The sequence below is a fragment of the Macaca fascicularis genome, chromosome 4, assembly GCF_037993035.2.
Source record: "Macaca fascicularis isolate 582-1 chromosome 4, T2T-MFA8v1.1".
Lineage (NCBI taxonomy): Eukaryota > Metazoa > Chordata > Mammalia > Primates > Cercopithecidae > Macaca > Macaca fascicularis.
The window spans coordinates 58,021,036-58,042,642 of record NC_088378.1 but is presented as its reverse complement, the minus strand read 5'-3'; the positions used below and the strand labels follow the sequence as shown (position 1 = coordinate 58,042,642).

The window sequence follows — 21,607 nt, the reverse complement described above, 5'->3', positions numbered from 1 at the left end:
TGGGCTGCTGCTGAAGATCCTCTGCCATCCAGGCCCTTCCTCCACTAGCAGGCCTGGCACCTCTCATGTGTTGACCGATGTGGACAGAGGGGCAGTGGGACATGTCTGGGGGCATGTGGTTTCTCAGCAGGCAGAGACCTCCTCCTCCTCTTCCTCCTCCTCCTTGTCCTCATGCAAAGAGTGAGCACTTGCCTTAAACTTGTGGACACCACAGTTCTGGAGGAACTCTCCTTCCTGGGCCAGCCCAGCCTGCCAGAGGCGTCCTCTTATTGTCACAGTGTGAAGGAGGGCTAACTAGGGGTCTTTCTCTCCCCACCCACCCCTCACCTGCCTTTCTCCACAGACCCTCACTCTCTTTGCTATGACATCACCATCATCCCTAAATTTAGACCTGGACCACAGTGGTATGCAGTTCAAGACCAGGTGGGTAAAAAGACTTTTCTTCACTATGACTGTGGCAACAAGACAGTCACACCCGTCAGTCCCCTGGGGAAGAAACTAAATGTCACAAAGGCCTGGAAAGCACAGAACCCAGTACTGAGACAGGTGGTAGACATGCTCACAGAGCAACTGCTTGACATTCAGCTGGAGAATTACACACCCAGGGGTAAGTTTCAGATGGCCCAGGACAGGAGGGAGCAGGTACAGTGGTAGGTTAGAGGCATTTATAGTTTTCACGTAAAAATATAAATGGGGGCTGGGCACTGTGGCTCATGCCTGTAATCTCAGCACTTTGGGAGGCTGAGGTGGGCCGATCACAAGGTCAGGAATTTGAGACAAGACTAATCAACATGGTGAAACCCTGTCTCTACTAAAAATGCAAAAATTAGCCAGGTGTGGCGGCGCACACCTGTAATCCTAGCTACTTGGGAAGCTGAGGCAGGAGGATCCCTTGAACCCAGGAGGCAGAGGCTGCAGTGAGCTGAGGTTGTGCCACTGCATTCCAGCCTGGGCAACAGAGTAAGACTTTGTCTCAAAAAAAAAAAATTACAAATAGGAAGGTCATCTTACCCCTCAAGAGGTCTAGAGGCAAGGCTAAGATGTGGCAGAGAGAGTAAGGCCAGGAAATTGTAAGGGGAACAGGATAGGGGTGCAAAATTTGTCAAGACCAGAGCTGATCTCTCTCTGATGGGGGCAGAACCCCTCACCCTGCAGGCCCGAGTGTCTTGTGAGCAGAAAGCCGAAGGACACAGCAGTGGATCTTGGCAGTTCGGTTTTGATGGACAGGTCTTCCTCCTCTTTGACTCAGAGAACAGAATGTGGACAACGGTTCATCCTGGAGCCAGAAAGATGAAAGAAAAGTGAGAGAATGACAAGGATGTGACCATGTCCTTCCATTACATCTCAATAGGAGACTGCACAAGATGACTTGGGGACTTCTTGATGGGCATGGACAGCACCCTGGAGCCAAGTGCAGGAGGTAACAGAAGAAAGAGAAATGGGGATCTCAAGTGGGTATCCCTGGAGGAGGCTCAGAAGAAAGCGATCTGAGGTAATCCCAAGAGGAGGGAGTTTTGAGTTCCTGGGCACACTCAATTCCTATGGCAGAAGTTCAGGGCTTCATTCCAGAGAAACCAGTTCAGGTACCAGCAAGTAATGTGGAAAGTGAAGAGAAGAGAGTGTCCAGGACGAGGTTTAGAAAGAGCCCAAACCCCTTGGACACATGGGATTCCTGGCCGGGCCCTGGGCTGATGCCCCTGCCATCCCACCTCCATCACACTCCAGATCCTGAGCCAGCTGATGGCTCTGTCTGGAGCAGAGTGGACTCAGAGACCAGGGATATGGTGGCACATGGGGGCGGGTGAGCTGCTGCTGGAGTTTCATGCTTACCATTGAGCTCACCAGGAATGGATGGCACAGGCCATGGACAGTCACATTCAGAGTTATGGGTGCCACTTCAAGGTGATGTGGGAAGCTCTCTGATGTGGTACATCAAGGAAATGGTTGGTACAGGCTTCAGGGCCAGGGCTGGGTGCGCAGGGAAAAACCTACCCCTTAGTGACAGGGGCTGTGAGATGGGGAGTAGTGACTATGGAGGGGTTTCCCAGGACAAATGACCCAGGATTTCTTCAGCAACATAAACCAACGCTGTGTCTTTTTGGAAGGGTGAACATGTTCCCAAGGAGGGACTGTGAGCATGGTCTCCTTCAAACTCTTTATTCTTGCTGGCAGCATGTCCATCATAATATAAAGTTAGCAGAAAAATATTCCACTAAAGTGCAGTATGTTTTCTATGTTGGTATTACATTTCTGTTTCTATGTCAGACTAGAACATCTGAACTAGCAAAAGATTAAGCAACCCAAATGCTGGATTAAAAAAATGTTAAATCTTTCAAATATATTAATGAGGACTTGTGAAAGACACACAATAAGAAGTACCACATGAATCCAAATCTCTCCACATAGTTTCAAAAATATAGAGATCAAATAATGGGGCAAAGAAAGCACACTGATCTATATTTTCAGTAAAATGAGTAGATAGGAAATGCCTAAATCCATCAGATCCTTGTCTGTAAAAGATAATCGAAACAACTGGTGAATCTTGAGTAGTGTCTGAGCATGAGATGGATGTAATGTATGGATGTGAAATCTGTTTTGGTGATTGTATTGTGCTTATTAGGAGAGTGTTGTGGTTTGTAGGAAGAACACTAAAGTATGGTGCATGAGGTGGCATCATTAAAGATGAGGCATCAGCGTGGCAGCTCGCTCTCAAGTAGTGCAGGCAGAGAAGTTCTCTGGATTCTGCTTGCAAATACTTTGCAATTCTTGGTGGTTTCACATTGGTTTTCTTGTTTGTTTTGTTTTGTTTTGTTTTACTAGTTGAAAGTGGGAATGTAAGAAAAACATACTTTTAAGAAACTGATGTAAAGAGATGAGTACCTCAATAAATCCACTACGGTTCCTTCTCCTCCAAAGCCAAGGCCTCCAGGTGTTTCCCTCTCACTCTCTGTTCTCTGCTTTGGGCAGCTTCTCCTGCCTTTTCCTCTTCTGGAGGCAACTCCCAGGCCCTTCTAGAGACTGAAGCAGCTCAGTCCAAACAGGAGCTGGGGTCATTCAGGTTCACAGGCCTTGATCCTCACTTGAACGCCAGAGCTGGCAGGAGGCGAATCAGAGCAAAGACTCAGCAACTATTCCGAGATTAGACCAGCTGTCTTAGCTGTGTAGGTATGTGCATGTGGTGTGCATTGTGTGTGTGCATGTGTCTGTGTCTGTGTGTGTATGTAAGTTTCCATGGATTTTCTGCCTGAAACTCATGACTATAATAGAAATTTCCCATACATCCTCCCTGTCCCTTCTCACCTCCTGACATCTCTTCCTCTCTGATCCTCTATGGTCAAACTCTCCTGGCCTACTCCTGGTCCTATCTTGCTGCCTCCAGGCTTTCTGTTCTGGCGCATCCTCTGGCAAGTATTCCATTTCCCACCAGCTCAGAGGCAGTCATGATTTAAAAGTTGGGCACAAATGTCACCTCTCATTAGGTTAGCCATACCTTCCTGTATTAGGATTCTCTAGAGAAACAGAAGCAACTGTATGTGTGTGTGTGTGTGTGTGTGTGTGTGTGCGCGTGTGTGTGTGTGTAGGCAGAGAGAGAGACAGAAAGATTTATTATTAGAAATTGCCTCACACCAATATGTGGCTGGCAAGCCCACCATCTGCAGTGTGGGCCACCTGGCTGGAGACCCAGGAGAGCTGATGGGGCAGGTGCAGTCTGCTGGAGAATTTTTTTTTTTTTTTTTGACAGGTCAATCTTTTAGATCTTTCAAAACATCCACTAATTAGATCAAGCCCACCTCTGTTACGAGGGTAATCTGCTTTACTCAACATTCACCAATTTAAACATCAATCTCATCCAAATCACCTTCCAGGTTGACACACCACATCACACCTCCCTAGGCTAAAGTATTCCCCGCTCCTGTGTCCTGAACCCACAGTGAGAGGATTTCACTGTGTGAGATCGGATTGAATGAAGAAAATGTGGTCCACACACACCATGAAAATCTTTGCAACCATAAAAGACAACAAAATCAAGTTCTTTCCAGCAACATGGATGGAGCTGGAGGCCATTATCATAAGTGACCTAACACAAGAATAGAAAACCGCATGCTGCAGGTTCCCATTTATGAGTGGGAGCTAAACATTGAATACACATGAATATAAAGATGGAGACACTGGAGATCACTAGACAGGGGAGTGGGGAGGGCAACATGGGCTGAAGAACCACCTGTTGGGTACCATGCTTACTGGCTGAGTGATGGGATCACTGGGGCCCCAAGCCTCAGCCTCCCACAATTGACCCATGTGACAAACCTGCATGTGTACCCTTTACGATAAGAATTGAAATCAAAAATTAATAAGTAAAATAAAATCACATGAGGCCAAAAAAAAAAAAAGAAGAATTAACTGACAGGAGCAAGAGAGAGCTCTGCACTATGAACTCTATCCCTGCTCTAAAAATACACACTCTTGGTCGGGCTCACACCTGTAATCCCAGCACTTTGGGAGGCCAAGGTGGATGGATCACAAGGTCAGGAGTTTGAGACCAGCCTGGCCAATATGGTGAAACCCATTTCTACTGAAAATACAAAAAACAAAAAACAAAAAACAAAATTAGCCTGGTGTGGTGGCACATGCCTATAATCCCAGCTACTCAGGAGACTGAGGCAGGAGAATTGCTCCAACCCGGGAGGCGGATGCTGCAGTGGGTCAAGATCGCACTACTGCACTCCAGCCTGGGCGACAGAGAGAGACTCTCTCTCTCAAAAAAAAAAAAAAAAAAAAAAGATATACTCTAGTGATTTAAAATAATTCTAAGGTGTATGATCATAATTGTATAAAAATTACATATGATTGCACCAAAACCCTAACATTAAACACTGTGTGATGGAATATCAGATGATTTCCACCTTGTTCTTTATACCCTTCCTTTTTGTCCCATTTTCAAGTGACATTTTTTGTTTATCCTCAGGCTTCCCCTTCTGCATCCACCACCTCCTTTTTCACTGTCCACCTCAGTCCTTCCTCTGGCCTGGGATTGTGGCTTCCTCAGCACTGAAGGCACGAGAGCTGCATTCAGCCTCTGGATAGAGGAGGACACAGGGCAGGTGGTGGAGGTGGTCTCGCATTGCAGAGGAAACTAACAGAGCCCAATCTCTATCACAGACAGCTGTGTTTCTCCACCAGGTTATCTACAACCAAGACAAACTTGCCCCTTTCCTGATTGTTTTTTTTTTCTCACTCTTTTCAACTCCATGATGAAAATTCATATTCTTCCTCCTAACATTTATTTCTACTTCTTGCCTTCACAATATATTCTGGTTTATTGTGCCCAGAAAACACTGGTTCCACCATGTCCTAAGTTACCATCTAAAGTGTAGCGAACAAATGGGCAACAAAGAGGCCCCTACTCCAATGACTGTCCTTTCATTTATTCACTCACAGGGTAGGTACAGCCTCAGCACTGATAATGGGCTGTGCCATGAATGCTTCCCTGAGGAAAACAGACAAAATCCCTGCTCCAGTGAGGACAGCAGGTGAACATAATGAGCAGGTGTGTTCCAGAATGTAGGAAAGTGACAGATGACTTAGGGGGTGGAGAACAAGGATGTGGGAAGGAAGAGAGAGAGGGGGAGGCCCCAGGTCCTCAGTAGCCAGAACAAAAAGGTCTCCCAAGAAGGTGACATGTGAGTCCTGGCTTCATGGAGGTGAGCTTTCCCGCAGGAGGCAGAGCCCGAGAAATGGCCTGGAGTGGTCCAGGGAAAACCCAGAAGGTGCCTCCGTAACATTTTCAAGATAGCCCTAAAACAAAAGAAATAACCAAGAATGTATCTATTAAGTAGTTAGGACGAAACAATATATATTTATGACGTAGCAATTTCATCACCGTTTAAGAAAATATTTCACATAAATTGAAAAAGTAATATGTTTGTTTCATTCTTAAATAATCACAAGTGTTTACTAATGGACATGTGTACCTACTGGGCACTGAACAACTTCTCAAACCGTGGGAGCCGATTGGACACAGTTGCCATCATTTCCTATTTCATACAGATTTTTACAGGGGTTCTTGTTTTTTAATCGCACCATCTGTTGAAAGCACAGATTGTAAAATTACATCTAAAGCAATGGTGCATAGTCTTAAGGTTGAAACTGTGAAATACCTTGCACTAGCACTTCCTGAGGTGTCCTGCAGATGTGACTGCTCATCCTTCAAATATTTCAGTAACCCCAGAGTGTTTTCTCACAGTGAGTTTGTGCTGAGTTCCTTGGCACACAGCCTGGGATCCACAGCCATGGGCTAGAGAGAGGACAAAAGAGGCGGTGACATCATGGCGGATGAGGGGTCCGTAAAGAGTTCCTTTTTGGGAGAGTTGGGGCAGTTCCTCCCATCCTGCAGATCAAGATGCCCTGAGGGCAAAGAGCAGAGGGGTGCTCTCTGGTGACCCAGCAGTTCTGCCCCAGGGGAGTTTCTCTTTTGCTGCAGCGAAAACAAACAGGACGCTGCTTCATCCCAGAGCCAAGTTGTTTCAGATGACACAGTGACATCCTACTTGATGTCTTCAGAAATCCTTGGAGAGCTGAGAGACAGCACCTGAGGTGACAGGGGAGTAGGCAGGTTTGGCTGGACATGACAGTTCTCGAGATGACACCTAGTTTCTCCCGTGCGTCTGTGTGTGTGCCTATATGTGTCTGTGAGTGAGTGTGTGTGTGCATGTATGTGTGTGTGTGTGCCTGTGTCTGTATGTGTGCATGTGTTTATGTTTGTTTCTATGAGCGTGTGTGCCAATGTGTGTGTGCCTGTGTGTGTGTGCCTGTGTGTGCGTGTCTGTGTGTGTGTGTGTGTGTGAGAGATAACATACATGTATGAATGGTGAATTGATTTCCTGGTTGATTTGCTGTGGAGGGAGACAGGGACTCCAAGGAAGTTTCTTCATCCACCTAGCCTATCATCCCGCCTGACATTCCCTCCTCCCTGTGGAAAGAATCTATCCCAGTAACTGAGGATTCATTACTGCAGACTTCTCACAGCTCCTCAAACTTCTGTGATATTTGCACTCCCAGGCCTCCTCCTCATGCTTGTCCCTCTGCTAGGTGCCCTGTCTTCTCTCATCTGGACACGCTGTATTCTTTCTATTCCTACAAGAACAGTCTGAAATGCCACCTCCTGAAAAGCCTCCATGCAACTCCCCAGGCAGAATGAATCACCCCCTCTTCTGCCCTCTGATAGCCCCAACCACTGCAAGGACATCACATCAGCAGCAGCAGCCACATGGGTGTTTGTTTCTGTCCCTAGATACTAAGTTCCTGGAAGACAGGAAACAGCCATCACCCACATGTAAACCCAGCACCTAGCACAGTGGCTGCCTTATGATAGGGTTTAAGACACATGGGAAGAATCCAATCATCAGACTACCCCAGGGCTGCTAGAACTCAGAAAGGGATCCCCATAATTTGGGGGATTGGACAAATGTCTTCATTTCTGTTCTATCCAGCACCAACCTCCATGGCTCCACTCATGCTTACTCCTTCCTCCAATTAAGATTGGCCAGTCAGAAGAGGGGTAGGGGCAGGAGCAGCTACACCTGGTCTCCTCCACCACCCATGGTGGGGTGCACCCTTGTTGGGACCTGATAAGCACAACAGCTTCAGGCCTAGGGGACCTGGAGCCTCCGCAGCCCCACAGAGACCAGGAGGAGCTGTTCAGCCACTTGCAGAGACAGCCAGAGAGTGCTTCAAGGACTGCATGGAGCTCTGGAGAAGCGAAGAGTTCAGGACCCTCTTTTGTGGGGCATGAGAAATTTAGGCAGGATGGTGTCTACAAAAGAGGCTGTCACTTTGGGTTATCAATGCTTTCACCTCCTTACCCCTTCCAGATCAGAGTGGGCGCTTTACTTGTTTTTATGGATTATTGTGTCAACCAAAATGAGAGTTCAGAATTACCCTAAATATTTGAAACTTCTTCAAGATTTGACAAATGCACAACATTTTCATGCCACTTCTATTTTTAAGAAGCTGTGGCTGAAGAAACATTTTATTGTATAGCATTGCCCACATTAATGATACAGAATTTTAAAAATCTACATAATGTCATACAACCATGACAAAAGTAAAACCTAAAAAGTAGCAACTTTTTGGACCGGGAGTGATGGCTCATTCCTGCAATCCCAGAAATTTGGGAGGCCAATGCTAGAGGATTGCTTGAGGCTAGGAGTTGGAGATCAGCCGTGGCAACACGGTGAGACCTGTCTCTACAGAAAATTTTAAAAATAGACCAAGTGTAGTAGCACAAGCCTGTAGTCCCAGCTCCTCAGGAGGCTATGGTGGGAGGATCACTTAAGCCAGGGAGTTTGAGGTTGCAGGGGGTTGAGGTGGTGCCACTGCACTCCAGACTGTGTGACACAGTGAGAGCCTGTCTCAAAGAAAACAACAACAAAAACAACATAAGAAATGACAAAGAAAAATTAAACACAAACGAGCAAATTTGACAGAGGACTTGTGGGACCCAAATGACCAAATCATGCAATTTCTTACTTTTGATATAGTAAGGGGTCTGCTGAGTGTCAGCATTCCCAGAATGTTCCATCTCATGAAATATAATTTCCTCTGGTGAATCCATTCCTTAGTCCAGGTCCTCCGAGAAGCAAATGGGATTCACATGAGGGGATTTCACTGGTGGAAACCCTGGGAGAACCATTCAGCAGGACACAGTTCTGACACCAAGTGCAGGAGGGAGGGATAGGAGGTTGGGCAGGTGCATCCTACACTACAGTGAAAGGTGCTGGGACAACTGGATGGTACATGCAGAAGAATGAGGCGGGTCCCCTCCTTACAGCACACACAAAAACTAGCTCTAGATGAATGGCAGATGTCCACCTAAGACATGAAGCTATGAAAGTCTCAGAAGAAAATAGAGCAGTAAATTCTTGTGACCCCGGATTTGGCAAACGCTTAGGTACTGTATGCCAATAGCACAAATGGCAAAATAAAAGGTATTTTAATTTCATTTCCTGCAAATGTAAACGTTTGTGCTTCAAAAAGGACTCCATTTAGAAGGTTAGAAAAAAACTTATGGAATGAGGAAAATATTTGAAAATCATATATCTGGTAAGGGACTGGTATCCTAAATATCCAAAGAACTCTTGCAAGTCAATATTCTAAAGTGAAATAACCCAATTTATATATATGCAAGAGAATTGGAATAGACATTTCTCCAAAGTGAGACAGGTATACTACAGGGTGGTCACAAAAGAATAGAAAACTTTAGGCAGCAGTTTCAGGTAACTAGCAAAAAGAATCTGTTCAATTATCTGCAGAGGCTGTGGGCTGGTAAGATGCTGAAAACCAGAATGTAGACCAAGCTGCCTAAGAATGAGTGGGCCCAGCATAGCCCTGGATTTGACCTAGGTTTCATCTAGGACCTCATTATATGCTGATTAACATACTAAACCCACACCAACCAGCTCCCTAGCAGCTCTGAGGATACTCATATTTGGTGTAAAAATGCGGGCACCACAGTTGTGAGAAACCCTCTCCTTTTTCAAAGAATTTTCATGAACATTCCACCCCTTGGTTGAAGAAACTCATAAAGGTGGCAACCCCAAACCCCCTTGCACCTGCCTCTCTCTTGAGTTCCCTCGCACTCCCTTTACTTGAGTGTGTACTTTTCCTTTTACAATAAATATCCATTCTTTCTCTATTTTCTACTGGTCCTTGAATTCATTTTCCCAAGCGGTGTCAAGACACCGACACCGGCTGGTGTCACGGTCTCACTGCGGTTTGCGGACTTCCCCTTCCCCACTGACATCAGAAGAATGCAGGCAGGGCGCGGTGGCTCACGCCTGTAATCTCAGGAGCTTGGGAGGCCGAAGCTGGCGGATCACCTGAGGTGGGGAGATGGAGACCAGTCTGATCAACATGGAGAAACCCCATCTGTACTAGAAAAACAAAAAACTAGCTGGGCGAGGTGGCGCATGCCTGTAATCCAAGCTACTTGAGAGGCTGAGGCAGGAGAATCGCTTGAACCCGGGACACAGAGATTGCGGTGAGCTGAGATCACCCCGTTGCACTCCAGCCTGGGCAATAGGAGGGAAGCTCAGTCTCAAAAAGAAGAAGGAGGAGAAGCAGAAGAAGGAGGAGAAGGAGAAGGAGACGCAGAAGGAGTAGGAGAAGGAAAAGAAGGAGAGAAGGAGAAGAAGTAGGGCAGTGAGCCCAGGAAAAGGTGCTTAGTGTCCCCAGCCCTCAGGGAAATGCCAACCGCACCCACAAGGGGACGCCTCACCCCGCTGGAATGGCTGACCCCAAACACAGTGAGGGTGGAGGGGGTGGGGCCTGCGTTCCTTACAGGGCAGAGAGCAGGAGACGAGGAGTCCATGAGTGTGGGGGATGTGTGCGTGTCACCCTCTCCCCATTTTCCTGGCGGAGGTTCCTCCCTTTTCTCTGGCCCTACTTCCTTCCTTCCTCTCCCTTTCTCCTGCCCTCCCTCCCATCCTTCTGTTCCACCCATCCCAAGGTTTTCTCCCCCTCACGACGTCCATGCTTGAGGCCCCCAGCCCAGCAGAAAAACCAGGAGCCCTGGACCGGGAGTGGCGAGGTCGGGGAGGCGACAACTGGAAGCCCCTGCCGGACCCTGGACACTTAGCACCGAGTGAGTCTCAGTCTCCCTCCTGCAGGAGCCCCAGGGCAAGGAGAATGGGGGATCCTCGCGGGGACCACACTGTTAGGGCCCCACGGATCCGAGTGGGACGGTGAGTCCCAACTTCCGGATTCAAGCGATTCTCCTGCCTTAGCCTCCTCAGTAGCTGAGATCACAGGTGCCCGCCACCACACCCGGCTTATTTTTTTGTTTTTAGTAGAGACGAGGTTTCACCATGTTGGCCAGGCTGGTCTGGAACTCCTGAATTCAGGTGATCCACCCACCTCAGCCTCCTAAAGTGCTGGGATTACAGGCATGAGCCACCGCGCCCAGCCCATCCTATATTTAATATGCTGCTTCATCAGTGTGTTGAGTTTCAAATTTTAATTGACAAATTTTTCACTGCTGCTGCTTGGTTCTTTCTGTTTCAGACATAACTAGCCTTTTTGACAATGTCTTAATAGTTGCAGTGTGTTTTATTCTTTTATGTCTTTAATGATTTAAGGATACATATTTTGCTATTTTCTTTGTAGTTCTAATATCTGTAGTTCTTCAGGGCCGAACCTACTCTGTGGGATTGACTCAGTCACTTACTGTGATTTGACTCTTGATATATTCTGCAGGTTTCTGAGCTTTTTTGTGGCATGGCTTTTTTACTGCAGGAAGCCTCTGCTGCCTACGTGAGGTTGTGTTCTGCAGAGATATTATGTTGGATTCTGTTCAATGCCTGTGGATCTCCACAAACCAGGGATTTTTTTTTTTTTTTTTTTTTTTTTTTTTTTTTTTTGAGACGGGGTCTTGCTCTGTCACCCAGGCTGGAGTGCAGTGGCCGGATCTCAGCTCACTGCAAGCTCCGCCTCCCGGGTTCACGCCATTCTCCTGCCTCAGCCTCCCAAGTAGCTGGGACTACAGGCGCCCGCCACCTCGCCCGGCTAGTTTTTTGTATTTTTTAGTAGAGACGGGGTTTCACCGGGTTCGCCAGGATGGTCTCGATCTCCTGACCTTGTGATCCGCCCGTCTCAGCCTCCCAAAGTGCTGGGATTACAGGCTTGAGCCACCGCGCCCGGCCCAGGGATCATTTTTGTTCATTTTTTGGCTCGCACATTCCCGGAGCAGTCAGGTAGAAAACATTCTAACCCTCAGGACAGCTGCAGTGACAAATCCTCAGGGCAGAGTGCTTTACTGGATTTTACATGTGCAGTGCTGCTCTTGCTGGGCATCATTGTTGCTGCTGTGGCTCTTTGTTAGTTTCTTGGGAGGAGGAGACACCTTAGCAAAAAAGCTTTCAAAACAAGATTTGAAATTATTTTGAGAAAAAAAATTTCCTGGTTTTCTTGCTCTGTTGTTGCTCTGTCATGTGGTGCCTGCCAGTTAGAGCTAAACAGTCACTTCTGTGGTTTCTAGGCAGAAAAATGCTCAAATCACAAGTCATTGTCTAGGCATCCCAGGAGGTGACTCTGGTAGTGTGTATTTTCATTGCTCATTTGCACTCTTAAAGGTACAATTCTCCTGACTTTTTAACGTTTTCCTAGGGTGCCATCCTGTATGTTAAATTTAAAATTGATGATTTCTTCTCAAAGGTGGTGTTACCATAATTCACACAGTTTAGATATACTGTAAAAAAGCATTTAAATCCATTCAATGTTGTTCATTTTCTGTTTGAGTCATAAAATATCTTGTTATGTCTGATTAATTCAACTGAGTTCAGTTTTTAAACAGCACTGCTGTTCTACAATGTGCTACTTGTTGTTAAAACCTAAAAGTCCTAAGTGTTTCCAATAACTGAAAGGGATTGGGTGTTTTACTAAGATATCTATCATAATTATCATAAATTTAAGACTGTGGGCTGATTTTATGAAATCTATAAAGTATAGAAACGATAGGAAGTAAAAATGAATTTAATAGAGTTCTGGTATTCATTTTGTCTAAGAGCCAATATCCAGTGAAAACATTGTTGTTTTTCTCCCTCTGCAAACCTGAAGCAAGCACTGCTAGAAATGTGGTTTTCTACAGAATTGACAGGTTGGTAAGATGATTCATGACTGAAGTAATATCAGTCAATTGTTTTATACTTATAGCCTGGGAATATGCTTTATAATATGGCCAAATGTCTGTATGTTTCAATATACTCCCAAAGATAAGAGACTTTTTGTGTGTGTGACACAGTCTTGCTCTGTCGTCAGGCTGGAGTGCAGTGGTGCAATCTCAGCTCACCACAACCTCTGCCTCCCAGGTTCAAGTGATTCTTCTGCGTCAGCCTCCCAAGTAGCTGGGACTACAGACGCGTGCCACTGCACACAGCTAATTTTCGTATTTTTAGTAGAAATGGGGTTCCACCATGTTGGCCAGGATGATCTCAATCTCTTGACCTCATGATCCACCCGCTTCAGCCTCCCAAATGCTGGGATTACAGGCGTAAGCCAACGTGCCCGGCCAAGAGACTTTAAGCTCCTATGTTCACAGAGGGGTATTGTCTGTAAACTATATCTCAATAAGTAGAGTATTTATAAAAGGTGGAGGAGAGAAGACTAGCAGTAGCTGTGTAAGAGAAAAACAATAAGCTTATCTGATCTACAAGGTGCATCTATGAAATAGTAGGTTAAAATATAAACCATTCTCTACCTCCTTGAGACTGTGACTAACAGCCTAGAACAGTACAAATCCACTGGATGAAGACAGGAAAGAAGCTCAGGCTTCTGGCTCCCTCACCCAAATTACCCCAGAGAAACAATGGAAGGAAGAAGGAAACACTTGGCCAACAGACTACACAACAGCAACCCTGGTTGCAAGATAATGACAGAGTATTCTTTCTAAAATATGAAGGAAAAGAACTTGAGCCTAGAATTTTTTATCCAGTCAAATTCTCATTTAAATAAGAAGGTATCCTTTCTGTTGCAGCCATAACAAATTGCCACATACTTACCTGCCTAAATCAGTACATCTTTATTATTTCACAGTCCTCTAGGTTACAAGTCTGAGATGGCTTGATTGGTTTCTCTGCTCCCAGTTCCTCAAGGTCAAGGTCAAGGTCAAGGTGTCCACCCACTGGGCTCTGATTGGGAGGTTTTGGAAGCCTCTGCTTCCAAGTACATTCAGGTTACTGGCAGAATCCAGTCCTTGGATCTGCGGTACTGAGGTCTCAGCTTCCCTGCGGGCTGTCAGCTGTGACCCTTCCCTAACTCCTAGGGGCCCCTCTCCAGTCTTGCTCATGGCCCCCACAGCTCAGAGCCAGCAACAGTGCATGGAATCCTTCTCATGCTTAGAATCTCTCTGACATCGGACGCATCTTTCTTGGCTCCAGCCTGAGAAAATTCTCTGCTTTACTGAGCTCAAGTAATGACACTGGGCCCACTCAGAGAATCCAGGAAAATCTCTCTATTTTAAGGTCAACTGATTAGTAGCTTTAATTATAACTGTGCAGAGCCTAGACTAGCGGTGCCTAGACTCACAATACCTAGACTAGCGGTGCCTAGACTCACAGTACCTAGACTAGCGGTGCCTAGACTAGGAGCAGCTGGTTTCTCTAGGCCCCTCAGCCCTTATTCTCTCCATCCCCTTCTTCCTGGCCCCCTTTTCTTTCCCATTTCCATTCCCACTTTCATACTCCTTCCTTCCTTGCTTAAAATACTGGATTTTCCTGCGGCTGGTACACTCCAGGCTCAATCAAACAGGCTAAGACAGCGGTTAGTTGTCCTGTCATCAGTGTTTTCTAGAACATATCGTTCTGAAAAAGGTACAGGAAACTTGAAGGGGCAGCTTCCGAATCCTGCCCATCATGGTGTATTAGAAATATTTGAAATTATAGAAAACCTGAAGGATATTTGCCTCCTGAAGATCCAAGTTGGAAATAGTTTAGAGGAAGGTACCTCAATAGCAAGAGAAACACAGGAGATGCCACAAGAGAACCGAGGAGGACAAGTGACCAAAGAATCTGTTCCAGATTACTGTTATCTCACAACAAGGGAAATGTGAAGTTAGGATCACAGAAACAAGGAAGTGTAGCTAAGAGTAACTGAGAATTACAGCTAGGAAAGATATCAGGAAAATGGGGCTGGAGGTGGCACGCAAAAGGAATAGGAAAACATGCTGATACTTCTAAAATTAGGAATAAAATGAAACCATTAATACCAATAAATGTGATACATATTGGTATGAGTCATAGGTAAAGGGCAGCCACCCTGAGAAGAAAACTAGAATATATAACTTTTAACCAACCCAAGAAAACCTCAGTATACTAAATGGAACACAGGTATGGAGGGGGAAATACCAGCAATAAAAAACACAATAAATACACGTGGACCAGGCACAGTGGTTCATGCCTGTAATCCCTGCACTTTTGGAGGCCGAGGTGGGAGGATCGCTTGAGCTCAGGAGTTCAAGACCAGCCTGGGCAATATAGGCCGACCCCATCTCTACAAATATAGAAAATTAGCCCAGTGGGTGGTGCCTGCTTGTAGTTCTGGTTACTCAAAGGCTGAGGTATAGCAAGACGAGCCGCAGACAAAACTCCTCAGACACCAGATTAAAGAAGGAAGAGGTTTTTTGTTCGGCTGGGAGCATCGGCAGGCTGTGTCTTAAGAGCCAAGCTCCCCAAAAAAGAAATTCTTGGCCTTTTTAAAGGCTTACAACTTTAAGGGGTCCACGTGAAAGGATCGTGATAAATCGAGCAAGCATGGGAAACGTGACTGGGGGCTACATGCATCAGCTAACAGAACAAAAAGTTTTACAATGCTTTTTTCATACTGTGTCTGGGATTTACAGTAACACAAGTAGTTTAGGTCAGAGGTTGATGTTATTATTATTACTTTTTTTAACTCCTAGGGCCGGGTGGTGGTGCCAGGGTTGTCTGGCTATTTATCTTACTTTGGTTTCTTTCTAGCTTTTTGCTTTCTGTCTCCTCCTGTCTTGTGAACTAGGCAATGTAGCAGGAGGAGGGCAATAGGAATAGCAGTGGTCTTCTTCCTTAACCCCCTCTTTGAGAATTTTCACTAATTAGTGGGAGTTCTCACTTTTATTTTTACTGAGTCTCTTTGTGAGACACAGTGATAGCGTTTTATGTAACACACTTGTGCTGAAGTTTTCTGACGAGCCATGGTAGCTACAAAACCTTTTATCATTTGAAGGAGCAAGTGTAATACACAGGGGAGCAGCAAGCAAGTTTCTATTACCAGTAATACACTTACAATGAGGATTTTAAATTTTTTATAGCTGGAAACTATTTTCTAAATGAAGACCTAGGATCAAGCCTGTGTTAAACCTGTAAAGGCACATGTATCAACTTTGTCATGTCCTAAGCAGGTTAGTTTTTTACTGGGTCTTCAAAGCTTATTTCTAGCGAGTAACACAGTATTTTTTAATAACAGAAGTTTTTAAGAGCCAGATGCTTGAACTTGGGGCGTCTGTTTGGGGAAAGAGTTAGTTAAAGTTATCTGGAGGCATTAACTCGTTTGCTTCTCAAGGCCATTGGTGTCTTATGTTAGCCTTTTTATAAACATAACATGAAGAAACATCCAGGCTGCAAGCAATGGTTTCAGCCAACTGAGCAAATAGGTTTTGTCTTTTCTTTTCTTTTTTTTTTTTTTTTTTTTTTTTTCGCTAAAGGAGGAGGTTCTGGTAACTTCTGGTTTGTATGTTTCAAGAATGACTGAAAGACTCAGAATTGTTGCTGGGCTGGAGGATCTGGGTTTCCTAAGTAGCATGTGTACAGTGGGGACACCTTATATAGGCGTTTCTTCTAGCATGGTTATGCGGGGGTAACAAGAACAAAACAATGTATAGCATATTCATATCCAGCAAGGACAAAAGAGGTCCTTACCTGGGAAAAAGGTTGAATACAGTGACAGAACAATAGGAAAACAGTATTACAGGAAACCTATTAGTCCTAAGATTTTTAACTACATTTACTTGCTTGATGAGTCCTCAAGCTTTGGCCATGCGTAGACTAGTCAGCTGCCGGTGTGTGACTAGAGCAGGGCTTGTTGTCTCCTCAAGCTTCAGCCGTGTGTAGACTGGTCAGCCCCCAGAGTGACCAGAGCAGGGCTGTCATCCTCAGCAGCAGCTTGGTCTCGTCTCAGGATCAGCCGAGTTGGATGATCTGTGTCCTGCTGGCTGGTCCACTTATCCTGAGCTGCCGGTATTAGCTGACTGAGGGGATCCAAGACACAACACCTGCAACTTTAATAGCAGTGGGAGTGGACAAGGTTACAGTAGAGGGCCCATCCTATATGGGTCCTATTAAAATTAGATTTTACTTTAAACAGAGTCACTAGATTTAAAGGGATGTCAAGCTTACAGGCATTTTTATTTATTTAATCATGAACACTTTGTGTGGCTATTTTTAAAGCTTGCATTTGCTTTTTTAAGGTTAATTCCTTTAGTTTCTGGAGGTCACCTTTAATTTGACTTATGATTTGGGGGTGGCAGACCGAACAAAATCTTATAGGGCAAATACCTAGTTTGTTTGGTGGCAGTGCACCTGACTCGGAGGAGGACCATAGGCAAAAATCTGATTTTATCTTAAATGAATTTCCTGGCAATATTTTTTCAGTAGCTGCTCGAGTGTCCAGTTCATGCGTTCCACCTTTTCTTGAACTTTGTGGCCGATAGGTTGTGTGTAACTTCTATTTTATTTTTAACAGTCTTGTTAAATCTTGCACTATTTCAGCTACAAATGCTGGCCTATTGTCTGACTTTAAAGTTAGAGGTAGTCTAAACCTGGGGATAATGTCTTTTAACAGTACTTTAGTCACTTCTTGTACTTTTTCTGTCCTGGTGGGGAAAACTTTAACTTATCCTGAAAAGGTGCAAACAAGCACTAGTCTGTACTGATAGCCTCCAGCACGGGGCAGTTCTGTAAAATCTGTAAGCAGGTTTTCACAAGGTATGGCTCTTTTTCCTGTTTAAGTTTCTTAGAAGAGGGGCTCTTGTCCCCCCGCTGCCTCCCTTTGTAACTCTACTTAGTGACTTAGCCTTCAGTGAGTAATTGGAATCCAGATACAGCAGAATCTTGCTGCTTTTAACTTCTAATGTGACCATGGATTCCTGGGAGCCTAGTCTGCCCTAGTCTTTACATTCTTCAGCTCCTGTCAGCCTGATCAGGTGAGTATTTGGTTCCTCCAAGGTGCCACAGACCTTGGCCGATGGCCTCTTTGTCTTGTGGCCTTGGCCATTTCCTTTATTGCCTTTTGAACATTTACCCTTCTAGTGTCCTTTCTTTTTGCATCTCGCACATTAATCTCTCTCTAGCCTTGTCTGGTTCTTGAATCCTTGCCTAACTTGACTTCTTTCACATTTACATCCACATCCACGTCCTCTCACATTGTTAATCTCTCTTTTTTCATACTTACTGTTAGTCTTTCTTTTTCTTTTGCTCTTTCCTAGTTGTGTTCCTTGGTCACAGTTAACATACACCTTGGTGGCCACTTTTATAGACTAGGTGGTATTCATGCCCGCAGCTTCTGCTTGATATTACCCTGGCTTGCTTTACAAATGAAGTATTCACTATATACTGATTTTCAGCAGCCTCAGGGTTAAACAGCGTGTAAAACCAGAATGCTTTATAGTCTCTTATAAAACTGACTTAGGCTCTTGTCAGCTCCTTGAAGCATTCCTGAAATCTCTTTTATATTACTTGCTTTTTTTCTACTAACTCTTAGCCTCTGCAGAAGTGCTTCTCAGTACCTCTGCAAACGCTAAGCTGAGTTGCATTCTCTGGGTCTTTTCTCCACTTTTTCCTAGAGTTTAACAGGCTCTTCTCTTTATATAATTTTTCATTTACTTGGAGGGTTAAACAGGCATACCAAGAGTTAGTGTAAATGTTTACAGTCTTACCTTTACTGAATTCTAAGGCCCGAATTAAAGCATTGAGCTCAGCTTAACGGCAGTGTCCAGGGTTACCACCTCATATTCTGCACTTCTCTCTCCTTGTGGGTTGATGAAGCTGTTCCCGTCCATGTATAGCTCCTAGTCTACTGATGCCCAAGGCTGGTCCTGGAGGTCAGGTCTGCTAGAGGAAACTTGAGTCCAACACCTCTACACAGTCATGCTCTACAGGGGTTTAGCTGCTGGGAGCAAGGTGGCAGGTTCGGGGTGCTTCCAGTTTAGTAGATCAATGATTGAAAAGGGCTGATAGGTGAAAGTCTGTTGCCCTACCCCCTGGATGTAGGCTTGGTCATTATAATAGACAGGTCCTCGCGTCTTCATGAGAGTCATTTACAATAGCTCAAGCAAGAACAGATCTCAGATGACCCACTTGACTATCTTGACTTCCTTCCTTGGCCTCTTGAGGCTCAGATCCTCCCCTTCGAGGTGAGACCTGGGGCATGTTAGCTCCTGAATCTCGTTTCTGAGGGGGCTGTTGGCCTCAGTAAAGCGGAGCAGGCTGGGACATATGGAGAAAGAATTTCTCTTATCTCTGGCGGCTCCTGCAAAACTGGCTTCTCTTGCTGTTTCTGGGACTCCTTTTTTTTTTTTTTTTTTACTTGTCTGCTGGCGAAGCTGCTCTTACTTTTACTTTTGGCTTTTGTGCAATAAGCTGTTAAACAGGGCTAAATTTATCCTGGTTTTGTCTATGTTATATTTAACCGTGAGTCAATATAAAGGAATTTGATCTAGGTACACTAGCTGTCCTCCGACCCCTGTCATCACCTTAAATACATGGCTAATTGTTCTCTGTCTATAGTTCCTTCCATGGGCCATCCAACACCAAAAGAGGGCAGTTCTAATTCACACGGAGTTCTTAACCTCTAAGGGGTTAACTTAACTCTACAATCTCCTGCAAAACCTTTCTTAAGGTTCTGTAACATGCATTTTAATAGAGTAAGTTTCAATGATTTGATGACTTTCCTTTTTTCTTTCTGAAATTTTTTTAACACAGTTCCTAGCAGAGTGGGCTTACTTTGTGTCTGACCTATTTTTCTCTCGAGACAAAACAACATTCACACTATAAGAAGGACAGGGTAAAAGATCACTCACTCGTCTAATTCACACTAAATCAAAATCAAAACTAAAACCAAAGTGTTGTTAAAGGCACACCTGTTTGTCAAGCAATTTAAGCCAAGTCAAAATCAGGACCAAAACCAAAGTGTCAATAAAGGCATGCCTGTTTATCAAGCAATTCAAGTCAAGTCAAAATCAAAACTAAACCAAAGTATGAAGTAATTAATTCAAGTCAAGTCAAAAACAAAAACCAAAGTGCCGGTACAGGCACGCCGTGGGTGATCAGGCCACGCTTCCACTCAAATGGAGTGGGCAAGTTCCAAAGACCAGTCTTACCAAGTTTCAGATGTCCGGACTTAAAGTGCCAGTTCCTTCCCGGTGTTCAGTCACTGCCTTGATCCTCCACGGGGCCTGCTGTGCACTGCTCTGACCGGGGCAATTGCCTACCCAGGAGCGCTCTCTGGGTCCGCATCGCATCGCTCAAGCTGGCCAGAGTCCCCTGCAGGGATGCTCTATAGGGCAGGCATAAGCTACCTGAGGGGCTGCTTCGACTGTCAACCATTGACCGTCCGTTAATCACCTCGCTTCCCAGTCAGGGAACCAAGAAATGTAGCAGGACGAGCCACAGACAAAACTCCTCAGACACCGGATTAAAGAAGGAAGAGGTTTTTTAATTCGGCCGGGAGCACCCGCAGACTCGCGTCTTAAGAGCCCAACTCCCCCAGAAGAAGTTCTTGGCCTTTTTAAAGGCTTACAACTTTAAGTGGTCCATGGGAAAGGGTCGTGATAAATCGAGCAAGCATGGGAAACGTGACTGGGGGCTACATGCATCAGCTAACAGAACAAAAAGTTTTACAATGCTTTTTTCATACAGTGTCTGGAATTTACAGATAACACAAGTAGTTTAGGTCAGGGATTGATGTTATTATTATTACTTTTTTTAACTCCTAGGGCTGGGTGGTGGTGCCAGGGTTGTCTGGCTATTTATCTTACTTTTATTTCTTTCTAGCTTTTTGCTTTCTGTCTCCTCCTGTCTTGTGAACTAGGCAAGGTAGGGGGAGGACAGCAATAGGAGTAGTAGTGGTCTCCTTCCTTAGAGGCCGTAAGATGGCCTGAGCTCAGGAGTTAGAGGCTGCAGTTAGCTATGACCACGCCGCTGCACTCCAGCCTGGACAACAGAGGAAAACCCCATATCTTAAAACAAACAAACAAAAAAGATGGCGTAGCTAAATCCTAAACAGTAATTATCACAATAAAGGTGAATTACTAAACTTATCACATAAATCACTGAAACTCCCAGGTTGGATTTTAAAATATCGAATAATGTACACTATTTTCAAAAGGCAATTAACTGTTAAATGTAAAGATTAAAAATAAAAGGTGTTGTATCTGCCAAGAAAGGCTACTTTGCTTTTTTTGTATTTGTTTCTTTTAGCAACTACAATATGCTTTATTGGCCTTGGAAAGGGCTCAGGGTTTGGCTTTAAATCAGGCTGCACGCTTTTCATCAGTCTCACATCTCTCTCCCCATGCCAGGCTGGCTCCAGCCTGCAATGCTGCATTACATTCCAGGGAGACATTCAGGAGCTTCCAGAAGTCTCTCCTCCTCCTGACCTCCCTGCAGTCCAAGAGTCCCCATGACCCCTGCTTAGGGTCCAGCCCTGGAACTCACCCACCTGACCCACCCTGGACCATCCTGGCACCAGGAACAGAAGCTGGATGCAGACACCCAACTCTGTGCCAGCACCTGTGCCACCGGGGACCTGTAGCCCAGGGTGTGACACACCCAGAGGAAACAGAGGGCCCCCACATGAGTCACCCTGGCTTTCAAGGCTGTCACAGCTCCAGTGGCCTTGCCCCACCCACTTGCAACTCCAGGCTATGGGGCTGGAAATACTTGGATCTTGGCTCCCTCTCAGACCCTAACCCTTCTTTTCTCCTCCACTTTCCTTCTGGCCCCCTTATCTTTTCCCATTTCCATTCCTGCTTTCAGACTCATTCCTTCTTTGCTTAAATGCAAGATTTTCGGCCAGGCATAGT

General features: G+C 45.2%; 1 protein-coding gene and 1 long non-coding RNA gene across 9 annotated transcripts in view; one reads left to right on the top strand and one right to left on the bottom strand.

Moving 5' to 3' along the window:
• The window catches only part of LOC102129566 (UL16-binding protein 2), a 39,830-nt gene extending 39,133 nt beyond the window's left edge, over positions 1–697 (top strand). The window contains exon 2 of the mRNA XM_074037233.1: positions 344–697. Within this exon, the coding sequence (XP_073893334.1) occupies positions 344–654 (311 nt within the window). The 3' untranslated portion in view covers positions 655–697. The remainder of the gene's footprint in view (positions 1–343) is intronic.
• Positions 1–21,607, bottom strand: part of LOC135970553 (uncharacterized) — a 93,447-nt gene that overhangs the window by 4,090 nt on the left and 67,750 nt on the right. For 7 of the 8 annotated variants that reach the window (XR_010586282.1, XR_010586283.1, XR_010586287.1 and 4 more), the window contains 2 exons: positions 2,881–3,093; positions 1,149–1,276 (listed from right to left, as the gene is read on the bottom strand). This is a non-coding gene — a long non-coding RNA (uncharacterized lncRNA). The remainder of the gene's footprint in view (positions 1–1,148; positions 1,277–2,880; positions 3,094–21,607) is intronic. The other variant, XR_012433529.1, reaches the window with a different exon arrangement.